Source organism: Varanus komodoensis, unplaced genomic scaffold (genome assembly GCF_004798865.1).
Source record: "Varanus komodoensis strain SLA01 unplaced genomic scaffold, ASM479886v1 scaffold5, whole genome shotgun sequence".
Lineage (NCBI taxonomy): Eukaryota > Metazoa > Chordata > Lepidosauria > Squamata > Varanidae > Varanus > Varanus komodoensis.
In genome coordinates, this window is record NW_025336087.1 from 9,401,421 (window position 1) to 9,415,169 (window position 13,749).

The 13,749-nt window shown below is 41.5% G+C and overlaps 1 protein-coding gene across 5 annotated transcripts in view; it reads left to right on the forward strand.

Annotated features, from left to right (window-relative positions):
- MAST4 (microtubule associated serine/threonine kinase family member 4) overlaps positions 1 to 13,749 on the forward strand; it is a 268,657-nt gene that overhangs the window by 91,224 nt on the left and 163,684 nt on the right. For 3 of the 5 annotated variants that reach the window (XM_044446093.1, XM_044446095.1, XM_044446090.1), the window contains one exon: positions 4,838 to 4,912. The exons of the other annotated variants lie outside the window; for them this stretch is intronic. In XM_044446093.1, the coding sequence (XP_044302028.1) occupies positions 4,838 to 4,912 (75 nt within the window). The remainder of the gene's footprint in view (positions 1 to 4,837; positions 4,913 to 13,749) is intronic. 5 annotated transcript variants of the gene reach the window in all.

A 13,749-nucleotide genomic window follows, 5' to 3' on the forward strand; every position in this document is an offset into this window, starting at 1 on the left:
ACATTAGCCTTGAAGTTAATTTCTAAACGTAATCAAGTGTCAGTCATATACATTAAATTAATGGAGGCTTTTCTATGTAAATCAAGAACCAGTTTAATCAGATATGGATAGTCATACTTTGTCTACCAAATATAGATATTTCATTTTCAACTCATAAAAATGAACTCCTGTAGCCTGCCCAATAGAGTTTACTTTGACCTATTCATCATAGGTATCTAATTTTTAGTTGTTGGTTTGGTTTTCTGAGAGTGCAGCTAGCCTAAGGCTGAGTGAAGTAAAAAGGAGCATTCTGGAAAGACAATTCCCACCCTTGTCCCCCGCCCAATTATTCTGTGTCATGGCTACTTGGCATTAAAAAGACTCTGCATGGGATTTTAAAGGTATTCCCACTATAACTATAAAAGCTAAAAAGTAATTGAACTTGATTATATAATCCCACATAACATGGGATTGTAGACAGTATTGAGCAGGTTAAGATGGACTGCATCTTGCCCTTTCCTTGATGGCTGAGACAGCCATGGTTTCTGGCCTTATTCTACCTTTCCTTTCAGGGCTGTAATCCGATGCTGAATACAGTAGAAATATTGTTTGATGGGCTGTTGCCTTCAGCTCACAAAACATTTTGGAAAAAGCAGCTTGTGTGCCAGAAGCAAACCAAAAATTATCTATTCAGACTTCCAGTTAAATTAAAAGTAAGAATTTTGAAGAGTGTAAATATTAACTTTAAAATAGTTATTTTTATATATAAATGTGATGCTATATGAGGTTTTATAACAGATAATTTTTTTTTCAGATTTTCATTTGGCAATACTTGCTAATGTCAAGAGCACAGTGGTGCATGGGTATATGTTGTCAGGAGAAGCAGCTGCATTTGTTAAAAAAAGCTGTACTGGCCAGTGTATGAGATATGTTTTGCCTGGTGAGTTAGACATCATATTCCTTGTGGTCACTATGCATCACACATATAGACTCTGTGCCTGCATGGGGTCTGTAGTTGCGAAGATTTCTTAGTTTTGGTGGGAGCCCCACCCCGCCTCATTCACCCCTCCGTACCCCAGGTATATGTAGGAGGGACTCCCACCATTTCCCACATTTTGGATGTTTCAGGTTTTTCCTAGTGCTTCTACTATTTCTAATACCTTCTTGATTTTTCTCTGAATTTCTACTGATTTTTTCCTCCTCACATCGCTTTCTTGACCTTTTTGACAGCCCAATTTTTCTCCCTACCTTTGCTCAAAACCAAACCCAACCCAACCCTAAAAAAAGCCTCTTAAGACCTCTCCCCCATAATCTTCTTTTGTGTGTCCCCCCTCCCCCCCACTATCTTGTTCTTTCTCTCTTTCCCAATGGCGCTCAAGTGGTCTTCAGGAAATACGTCCTGTACGGGAGCCATTTGCCCACAATGGATGGGCATTCCCTGTGCTTTTTTTTTTGTTTGAGCAAAGACCTCCATGTGGACTCTTGTCTGCACTGCTAGATGTTCATGCGGCAGACTTGGAAGAACCAAGCAGGCCACCTCAAATGGGAGATGTGGAGCTACGTCCCTATGGCCATTGACCCAGTCACAGTCCTGCTGTTGGAGTGCTTGTCCACCCCACAGGTGGCTCCTGCTTATTACCCAGCATTGGCAGTTGCTGGGACTCCACCACCTTTACCATCCATACTACCCTCACCTAGGCATGCACCCGATGAGAAAAAGAAGGTGAAAAACAGGCCCATGAAATGGTGGAGACCCAGAAAATGGTCAAACCCAAGAAGAGCAAGGACAAGCTCAAGAAATGGGTACAATGCCATCCACCATTGGCATTTTCTACTCAAGCGCCCACACTCATTCATCCACCGGTTTCTGCTGTAGTTCTTGGCAACAGTGCCTCTGTTGGGTGTATGATCGTCCAGCTTGAACCTGCTGTGATGGTCTCCTCAGAAGGGGAGATACAGTACACGCCACCCTGCACTGTGGCCTGCCTGCTGCTGCTTTCTCCATCGAGGCTGCTGTTCTCCCCGTACTGAGATTAGCAGACTCTCATGTCACCAGTAAGCCCAGGTACCAGGCCTTCATCTGGTGCTTTCTTTCCCAGCACCATTGCAAGCCTCCAGCCACCAGTTGAGGGAACTGTCTAAGTCTCTGATACCAGCCTGGGACTGGGTGTCACTGCCACCATTGGAATTTTACTGTCACAGTTACCCATGGGAGAGGAAGTCCATGGACCCATGATTTTTACAGTGGGGCCACCTGGAGGAACCTTGGGCACCAGTTCCTGTGACTCAGCTGCTGGTTCCTGCACATGAGCTGCCTGCCTTCACTCAGCAGTCTTAACAGCCTTGCTCACCATCTGATCGGTTCTCATTGGGCCCATACAACAATGCATCCAACTCAGATCCACCACTGTTCTTTGAAGACCTGCTATCTTCCTTGCTCGAAGATATCATCTTGTCACAGGATCCGGGATCGACCTCCAAAGACCTGGGAAGGTTATCTGAACAGGTTCTCTGGATGGTGATGTCACTTGGGCTGGACACTCAGGAGCTCACCGAATCACCAGTAGACCAAATCTATAAATTGTCCAAGTGGAGGACATAGTGCTGGTGGCCAACCTGTTCCTTCCGACATGCCTCCAATCCATGAAAGAACCGTAGAAGGCGCTGGCACAGCCACAGCCAGCATCTGGCTTTTGGAGAACCTGTACTTGATCCAGGAGCTGGACATCCCATTTCTTCTTCAGCATCCCTGGCCAAACTTGGTCATTGTGGACTTGGTGCAGGTCTGGGAGCAGAAGAAACACTCTACCACAGGTCAAGAGGGATGCCACCTGGACACTGTGGGAGAAGATGGGTGCCCTATCCAAGTACCTGCAAGAGCAACTTCACAAATTGGTTAGGGTGGGTGGAGGTCGCCAGGCTATTGAAACAGCAAATCAACATTGCCCACCACCATGTTGACTGTGACTCCAGGGCCCTTGTTGATGTGGTGGCAATCTGGAACCAAGCCTGACTCTGGACAAGAGGCTCACTCCAGAATTAAAGAGATGGCCTTTGATGGTGAGGACCTCTTCAATGCCTTGACAAACAAGAAACTGACACCATTCAGAAAACCAGAGTTACAGTCAGGACGATAGGCTTTGTGCCACCACAGTCAGTAAGCATGAAAGTGGACTGGGGCCCCATCCTCATACCAGTCCTGGGGACTGGCATGGAGGATCAGCTGGTAGATCGGAAGGCCTTTCTCAGTTCTGAGATACAGACAATCCTGGATGAAGCCCTGCAGCCCAACATGAGGTGCTCCTACAAGGCCAAATGGAGTGCCTTTGTGACCTTTGCACAGGGGGTAGGCTTCAGTCCACAGCATCCGTGAGTTCATCAGCTTCCACCACACCCTGCACAAGAGAGGCCTGAAACCATCCTCCATCAGAGTATACTTGGCAGCAATCCTTTCAAGAGATGGTTGATGGTCAGTGGTTTCTTGGCCTTTTCTCATCATCTGTCCCATTGATTCCTTAGAGACTTGCACCACTTGTTGCCACCTGTTCACTCCATGATGGGATGGAGTCTTTTGGTGGTCCTTCAGGCTCTTATAAAGCCTCCTTTGAAGCATTTGGCCACCATGGACCTTTGCCTCCACTCTTTGAAGGTTGCTTTTCTTCTGCTAGGTGGGCAAGGTGCTTTGTTCATCAACTCTTTATTTCTCATGCTTCCGAGAGATAAGCCATTGCTGTGACCCATTCTAAAGTCATGACATGGTTCCACTTAAACCAGGACATTGTATTCCAGTGTTATTCCCAGCTCCAACCACCCTGGAACCATGGAGTTGACTCTGCATACTCTGAATTTGCACAGGGTGCTGGAATTCTGTATGTCCCATACCTGTCTTCCCCCAGTGACTTGCTCACTGGAATATTGAGACCATCAAACTGGCCTACCAACTGGCTGGGCTGCACTTCCCTCAACAACTCCCTCAGCACATTGTATCAAGGCAATGGTGAGATCTGCAGCACTGCACCCCAGCATCCTAGGACCTCTGCAGAACAGTGACATGGTCCACTCCATTGACCTTTGTCTGGCACAAACATTGCTACTTCAGCTGAGCGATTCACTCAGTGGTCTTCCACTGATGACACTGCTCCTCTTCCACTTTGAGGTAATTTTGCTAGTTGCCCATAGGTGTGATGCACAGAGACTATGAAGAAGAAAGTAAGGTTGCTTACCTGTAATTGATGTTCTTTGTGTGGTCATCTGTGCAGTTACACAACCCATCCATTGGTCCCACATTGGTGTCAACAGCCTTGGTTCCTGTAATTTCCTTTTCCCTCAAGATCTATTTTGGGTTGGTGTCGGTTGGGCTCTTACTGATCTTCACCCCAAGTTCTGAAGCCAAAATGTCAGACTCCGTTGAACAGAGGAAAATGGCAGGAGCCCCCCATGGGGGGAGGGAGGGGCAAAGCTCCCTTCAGTACAAGTTTAGCTTGCAGAATTTTCCCTATAATAAACCCCATGTAGGAGCAGAGCCCATATGTGTGAATGCACAGAGGACCACTTGAAGAACTTCAGTTACAGGTAAGCAACCTTACTTCTCCCATTGAACCTAAAAAGTGCATCTCTCCTTTACTTTCACCACAGTTGTCATATTGTTGATACAACGTGCTACATATGTTTCTTCAGTATTAGTATTGCAAGTTGTTGCATTAAATTCTTAGAAACTTAGTTAAAATACGCCTTAGTTAAATATTCTCCCTCTCCCTTTTCCAATCATTTCCCATTTTCCATTCCTCTTTCATATTCCATCTTTCCTTCCCCCCACCGCCCGCCCCTTTTCCTTTTGCCACATTCTGTTCACTGTCAGGAAGGGACACCTCAGAAGAGCCATTTCAGCTCAACCCAGCATCGCCAGAGAATAGTGGAACCTGCAGCTACAAAAGTGAGTGAACTTAAGGGGAACTTAAATATACTAAACAGGGAAATACTTCATAGCTAAAGCTGCTGTATATGTCATATAAGCACTGCACTTAACTTTGATTTTCCCTTAAAGACTAACAGTAGAACTAGTTCTAGGAATGAATATTTAAATTCTTTCTGAAACTGGAAAAAATAAGAGTTTGCTATATAAAAATGCTGTATATGAAAAAGAACATATCAGGGTTCATCTTGTCTCTATCATATCCTATAATATAAGGTAACACTGATTTAATTAGTAGGTAATTATTCACACTTATGTTGAAAAAAACTGTAGGTCCTTGACATGTGAATTCTGGCATGTTAATTTGCCAGAACAGTGCTTGATACCTGGATTTCCTTGCTGACTAATGACTTCTTGATTGGTGCTTAGAGCAGGTAGTCACCTCACAACTCCAACTAGTCTTGGATTATACTGATGTAGATCTATTCCAGTCAAATTTCATAAATGGCTGTGGAATGAAAAACAACTTTGGTATCTAGGATTGCTTACTGTAATGGGGAATGAATCGAAGAAGTGTAACCCTGTTCTTGTTTGTCTGGGTTGCATTTGGGATGCACAGCTTTAAAATCCTGGTTCTAGTCCTTCGTAGAGGAGTAGTCTCAGAAGGTGATGCTAGGGATGGGGGACTTTTGTTCCCCATTGCAGTCATTAGATTGTGGGTTGCTGCAAAGTTTCATCTTGTCTCCCATGCTTTTTAAGATCTGCATAAAACCTGTTGGGGAGCTTATCTGGAGGCTTGGGCTTTAGTGTCATCAGTATGTGGAGGATAGTCAGTTCTTCCTTTTGTTTCCAACTAAACATTCCAGGTAGGCTGTGGAAATGCTGAGGCGGTGTCTGCAGGGTGTTTTGGATGGGGGAGTGAATAAACTGAAACTTCACCCAGATAAGATGGGGCAGCTGAGGGTTGAGAAACCAACTACTCTAGATGGAATTTTTAGCTGTTCTTAGATAGGGATATGCTTTCTGCAAAAGACCATGGCACAGCTTGATTCTGTACTGCCTAGGAGTGTGTCCAGGAGTGTGATTGACCAGTTGCCTGTGAAAATGGTCCTGAAACAAACTGGTGGTTCATTTGAGGCCTGAGTGGGCGAGGTGATTATATCATATAATGCCTTAAATTGTTTATGATCAAATTCAGCTTCCTGCACATTAAGAACAGCAAGTGAGGCCCTTCTTACTTGCCCATTAGTGAGAGAGGGTTTTCTTCAGTGGCCCCACTCCTTTAGAATAAGTGGCCATTAGGAGTCAGTCGGGCCCTATCGTTGTAGGCTTTATGAGGGACCTTAAGACTTGCTTGTTTATTCTGGCCCTCTAGTGATCATGTTTGATTGTTGCTGTTGTTACATGGAGAGGACTTACGGTGATCCAATGAATGAGTGCTCTCCAGAATGTACTGCCCTTGGCAGCACTGCTCAGTTCTTGTAAACTCAAGGCTGTGTCTTTCTTCATGGAATCTCATGGTTGGCCTCTCTCTCCCTCTTCTGCCTCTGGGTTTCCCTTGTATTATTGTCTTCTCTGGTGAGTCTTGCCTTCTCATAATGTGCTGGAAGTATTACACTTTTGTCATACTTCTGTCACTTTGCTGCTTATGCTTCAGGGGAAAGTTCTGACTTGATTTAATCTAGGATCTACTTGCTTATCTTTCTGTCTTGTCATTCCAGGATATTTGCCAAGCTCTCCTCCAGCACCATGTTTCAAAAGCATTCATTTTGTTCCTGTTAGCTTTCTTCAATATCCAGCTTCCACACCTATTCATAGTGGTCAGGAATAGCGTGGATGATCTTGGCTATGGTCTCCAGTGAAACATCCCTACACTTAATGATCTTTTCTAGTTCTTGCATTGGTGCCCTTTCAAGTCTCAGTCTTCTTGGCTATAAATCTCTCTTCAGATTGATGATTGAGCCAAGGTATGCAAAGTTTTTCACAATTACAATTTCTACATCATTGACAGTAAAGTTATATAATTTTTGCATAGTCATGATTTTGGTTTTCTTAATGTACAGTGGCAGTCCTGCCTTCGTACTTTCTTCTTTCGCTTTCATCAGGAGTCATTTAAATTCATTGCTGCTTTCTGCCAGTAGCATGGTATCATCTGTGTATCTTAAATTAAGATGTTTCTCTTGCCAATTTTCAGTTTTCCTTCCTTTGATCCTAATCCAGTTTTCCTTAAGATATGTTCTGTGTACAGATTGAACAGATATGGAGATTAGCCCTGTTCTGTTGCCTTTGCTTGTAGGAAACCATTCTGTTTCTCCATACTCTGACATAACATTAGCTCCTTGTCAGGATTACATGTCAGGAAAAGCAAGTGGTAAGGCGCACCCATTTCTTAAAGATACGTATTTTATTTTGGTTTTTGTTTTAAGTATTAATAGATTTATATCCAATCCATCAATAAAATTGAGCAAAGCACTGTATAAAACCCTAAATTAATACCATAAAGTATTAAAATAACATGGTAAGATACAAAATTAGAACTAGAAAACTAAATCAGCAAAAAAGCAGATCTAATTCAAAACAATAATTGTTTATGTCTTGAAGTGGGGATCGAGGGAGGTCTTCACCTTGTTTCAGAAAGAGAATAATGTGGGTGTCAGAGGAGCTTATTTGGGAAAAATATTCTCCAGTTAGGGTACTGTCATTGAAAAGGCATAATCCAGTAGTTTAATACACATGAGCGTACTATAAATTATGACACAAAATGGTCCAGAAGCAACTACGAATATAAGGATTGTGCAGCACCAATTAGCACTTCCACAGCTACGAGTATATTCTGGGTTATTTATTAAATCTTCATCACTCCTGTGCGCAAGACAGCTAAAAACAATAAAATATATATTTTAAATAATCTATAATTGGTTAAGACATAAGAAAAACTAATCACTTAAACACAATAGAAGACATACCAAACCAGTTAAACTGCTTAGAACAGTGGATCACCTTAGATGTCAATGGTTTGCCTGAATAAACTTCTCTGCCTGAGGAAGAACTGAGAGGAAGCTAATCTGATCTCCTTCGGCAGGAAGTTCCAGAGCCTAGGGGCAGTCATTGAGGAGGCCTTCTCTCTCAGAAACTAGGAGGACTTGAATTGGCGAATGAAGTGTTTCACATACCTTGGTCTGAAATTGTATATGGCTTAAAGAAAATAACCAGTGCTCACAAAATTGTGCCAAGAACCAGACCAGTAGCCAGTGATGCTGTTGTAACAAGGTATTGACCTAGCTGTCTATAACTGGCCCCAGTCAACAGTCTGGCCTTATCATTATGAAGTTTCAGAACATTTTGCAAAAGCAGTTTCACATGAAGCATGTTACAATAGCCTAGACAGGATGTAACTGAGGCAGGTACCATTGTCACCAGCTCAGACATCTCCAGGGATTGGTGCCTGGCACACATTGGATTGGCACATGAACCTCACTTGTGTATCCAGGAATACACCTAAACTGTGTCTCTGGGTCTTCAAGAAGACCTGTCTTGCCCCCATTCCATGACCTTCCTTTTGGCTAATCAGGAACACCTCTGCTTTGAATATGTTCACTCTCTTCCTTTCCAGTGCTGATATTAGACCCTGATTTAGAATGGTAGATTTAGGACAGGATAAAGTTATCAGCATTACATCCCAAACTACAGAAATGTCTACCATTTGCCTCTTCTGTCTGTATACACAAACACAGAACAAGAGTGCCTGCATGGGGACAAGATAGTAAACCACAGGCCATGGGTATAGTCATAAAAAGAGTCCTACAGCACCATTTTATGAAATTGTTTTTGTAAGAAAGATTAGAGCCCCTGTAATTTAATCCCAGGAAAGGATACAATGGTCAGTGGTGCTGAAAGCCACTGAGAGGTCCAGCATAACCAGTGGGGGGAGATACCAGTTCCTTGCATAGATCACCCTCCAAACTAGTCTGTCCCATCATGACCTTAAGTCAGAATGAAATAGATCAGGAAACCCTGGAGGTACAAAGTTACCTCTCATTCCAGCACTTTGCCCCAGAGTGGGATATTGGAGATTGACTTTCATTTATCCAGAATGGTGACATTAAGGGTGGGTTCCTTATGACTACCTCTTTTAGGTAAGATTACCTCATCACAAAGAAGTATTCACAACCTTTATCCACCAGATCCTTGACTGCTTTTATAAGCCAAGGGCACTGCACATACATCATGGATGTAACCTCTCCAGCGACCCTGTCCATATGTTCAGAATGTAGAAATTGAAAAATACCCACTATAGCTGGCCAAGCTGAAATTGAGGTTATATCTGTTAGGTCTGTAGCAACAGTGGCATCCATGTCAACCTAGATACCTGATTTCATGTGCAAAGTGTCATGCAGATTGATCTCAATGAGTCATTGAATGATTCACATTTTATTTTGTAATAGGCAATGCGATAGGCCTTTTGATCATCCAGAAGAACTCTGTTGGGTGACTCTGTGCATATATATATGCTTTAAAATTTTTTATCATCTTAATCATCACTGCTGTGGAATAAGTTTTCAAGTGTATTTGCAGTCTGGCTTTGCTCCAGTTTTTCTGCTAATGTCACTCCAGCATGTATTATTCCACTTATTTTCTGGAAAATCAGGAAGCTCATCCGGCTATGTTCTTGGGTGAGTCCATGACTACTATGTTCAGTAGTCCTGGCTACACCAGTCCATAAGTTGATCAGTGCTTCAGCAGAAAACCTCACCCTTCAACAAAATCACCTTCAGAATCAGCATCCTAATCAGTCCTTGCCCCTGCAAAGTCTCTGAAGTCTAGTATGTCAGTACCCTACCAGATAGTGTTCTGTCCATGACAAAAGGACTATAGAAAAGTTCTTCCAACTTTCTGCCATCTCAGCCTTCTAGCAAGGGTCTGTGCTGTTCCTATTAGGCCCATGACATCTCCAAGAAACCGGTATGAACTGGTGCAAGGTAGCAGAAATTCATAGAGAAAATGCTTAGTTGGGGGTTTATCCTGTTAGGGGTCACCCAAGAGCAGATAGAGGTAACAGGTAGGCAGCAGGTTGACACAACCTGGACAGCTAGCTGGGTGTGTATTTGCTGATGTTTTCAGACAGTCTTCAAAAAGCAGATGCACAGTGTATTACAGCACTCAGTAGGTTATCAGACTATAGATTAGGGGTGGCCAGACTTGCTTAATGAAAGATCCACATATGGTAAATGCTGGATGACTGAAAGTTGCAAGCGGGTGTCCGTGGACAGTGGCAATGGGCAACAAATGGCAAGCCACAAAATAAACTAAAAGAGCTGTACGTGGCTCGCAAGCCTTGATTTGGGCACCCCTGATAATCATAGTGCATTTCTCTATGACTAGAAGATGTCACAGTTGGCAAATAATCTAAACCTGGTGAAAGACACTTTGAGCCGCAGAAATCACTTAGGGTTTTAGCAATAAGATGGTATACACGAACACTCCCAGACTGTGAACATGTTCTTTTACAGAGTACAGTCTCATTCAGAACAGGTTGAACACCACCTGAAACACCTCTGTTCTCTTTGGATTGATTTCTTTGGCCCTGATCCAGCCCCCTATTGAGCCCAGACACTAATTCATTATGTTTTGTGGGCTTTTCTTGTATTGGATATAAAAGAAAAGCATAGCTTGGTGCTGCCAGCATAATGGAGATAACTTATTCCAAAGCTTTGGCTGTCCTCCCTCAAACTTATAGGATTTTATAGTGGAAATGTCATGGAATCCAACATCAATTCTCTAGAAGTGCTTTCTGTTCCAAATAGGAACAGGAGCACTATAAAATTGTGCCTTTGATTGCTAACCCAGGCAGCATATCTAGAAGGACAGTATCAAACTGCTGTTCCCAGTTCCCAGACTGCACTGAAAACCCAGCTGAAATAGAGATGATTGGTTTTAACCAAGAGATTTTGGACTTAACATGCTTGGATATTGCATTATTTTCAGTTTCCTACTCTAAGACTACATCTGGTAACTGATAGAAAACTTCATGTTCCAAGCTCTAGTGGGGAGAGACAAAACAACAACAGCATGCTTCATTTTCAAGGTGCCTTGAGCCATGAATTATGGTTCATGGAATTATAAATATTCCAAATTTGAGCTTTTTATTTCTTTTGGAAGTGACCCAACCACTTTAATGTTTTATCAGTTACTGAGGTGGAAGCATTTCAGTGTAATGCTATATCATTTATGTAAGAGATAGGAAGCAGTAATAACAAACTATTAGTCTGCAGTCTCCTGGCTTCCCTGTGTAGGAGGTCCACTTCTTTCTCTTTTCCCCCCTGCCCCCCATAATATTTAGTAAGGTTGAAATGGCTCCAGTTTTTCCTTATGACATGTAAGTGTGGAGGCACAAGCAATATTTGAATGGTACCTTTGGGGACCTAAGTTTGATATCAGATGTCCTTGATGTATGCTTAGTAAGATAATGTTTAATAGCGTATAATAATCTTAAAACACTTTCTAAAAGATGGTAATGATAAGATGTCTTTTGATGAAATATTTGGGGAGTGCTTAGAATGATACCATATGCACATAGGTGAAATGTTTTGGGACTGGTCATACAAACATTTATTTTGGTAAGAAATGTGAACAGAAACAGGCAAGAATCAGTATATCCTCTCATTGCTCTTTATCAGAAAATTGAGAAAGATTATTAATTCAATTGTACAGTGTATTTGTTTGCTTCATTTTGTTGTAAAGCTCATGTCTATAGAAGCTATTCTAAAAACTCACCACTGGAATGAATGCTATATGGAAACAATTCCTAGAATTACTAGCCTCAAATGAGAAAATCAAATGATTAGTGGGTGGCTGACACTATGGAAATCCTTTTTTGCTTCTTTTTTCTTAGTTCTGTTTGGCTTCTACCTCAGAGCCCAGTGGGAACCTGTTTTATCTAGATTGCTATGTCCCACATCACATTTCAGATAGAAGTTATTGCTAGTAAATTTGACCTGGCAGCAATTTACAAGTGCAAGATGTTACCTTGATATCCTTTCTTGAAGGCAGGGCATACATTTGAAGAATACCTTGAGTGGCTAAATGGGATTAGTTTAAGAGGATTTTCACTGCTCAGTATTTTTGTCTGCTGTCACAGAAGGGCATTATAAGGTTATGGAGAAGTGTCTGTTGTTATGTCCCTGTGGATCTGTAGACACTGAGAATGGACCAGTCTTCCAGATAGCAAGTCTCTGAGGCAGAAGTCTCTGTTTGGCCATGAGGAATAAATGAATCTTTATTACTTCAGAAATCCTTCCTTAAAGTAGGATAGATGCTAAACCAGTTACTGAATGCAAACCCACAGATTTCTAGGTAGTAATTACTTATGCTCAACTATACCTGGAAAGACAGCTGCAAATGTTTTTGTTGACTGATTTTTGTTGTTGCTGCTGCTGCTGCAATGTATTTTAAGTTCTGCTGTATGTCTCTGTGTATGTATGCAACCGCTTGGTATTTCATCAATTTATTCTGTTACTCATTTAGTTTGAAAGTTTACTTGACCAAACTGACTTGATGGTGTGTTTTATAAGATACTTATGCATGTAATTATTTGAGGAGAATATGATATATTAAAGTGTATACACATTCATTTAACAGAATTGTAAGAGAATCCAAGTTAGTAAAGGCTAAAATTAATTAATTAATTAATTAATTAAAACATTTTTATGCCGCCCCATTCGCCGAAGCCTTGGGGCAGCTTACAACAATACGTCAGTTCATATAAATAAAAATTATATACATTAAAATAAAATACAACTATACAATATAAAATAAGCTGCCCTGGCCAAATAAAATTCAATAATATTCAATAATAAAATTCAATAAAAAAGGGCTTTGCCTGGCGCCGAAAAACAAATAACGACGAAAAATAACAAATAACGAAAAATAAATAACAAATCTTTTTTTTTTTTTTTTGGCATTACTGCTAGCTTTTTTTTAACTTGGATTTCCCTTTATTTCATGCTGTAGTTTTGAAACTTCTATATTTTGTATTTTATGATTTTACTTGATTTGTACCATTCAGAAGCTTCAGCTATTGTGTGGTAGAGAAATGTAGGAAGTAAAATAAAGGGAGAAAGTTTTGATACAATCAAATTAATAATGATTTTAATGTGGAACTCATTTTGAAGGGTTTAATGTTTATTAAAATATTGCAAGGAGACAGTCCAATGCTATCTGTGCTCAGTGCACATAATAATTTATTTAATGTCTAAACTATCCAACAGCCAAAGCTGAGTGGTTCATAATGTCTCAAAATACAAAAAAAGAAATACAACAAAAATGTGGATGCAATAAAGCACAATATAAAATTTCCAGTATACAAGTTTAAAATTCCAGTACAAAAAATTTAAACTGTTTAAACATTTAAAATGATTTGAATAAAACTAGGCCTAATTGAAGCAGCTAACATAACCCATAATATTTCATTAAATACTTGGGAACAGAGGGGGGTTTTAATATAATTTCCAAAAGATGACATTGTTGACACCACGCAGGCATCAGCGGGGCGATCATTCCATAATGTATGGAACAAGATGTAGTGATGGTAATCTTCACCAGTGCCTTACCTTGCACTTTCAGCCATCTTGATAAAGTACTACAGAGGGAGAGTGATGGAGGCTAGGGCACCATTTGGATATAGTGTAAGTGTTTGGCCCCGGCCTCCTCTCTGCCCTGCCCCTTTTCAGTCTCTCTGAGGTTGATTTCATACCTGGGAGAGACAGCCAGTATGGATCTTTCAATGCTGCCTGCAAGGGGGTGGGTGGGCAAGGGCTTCATGCTCAGAGTCCCAGCTCCCGGGTCACTGGATTGCTGAA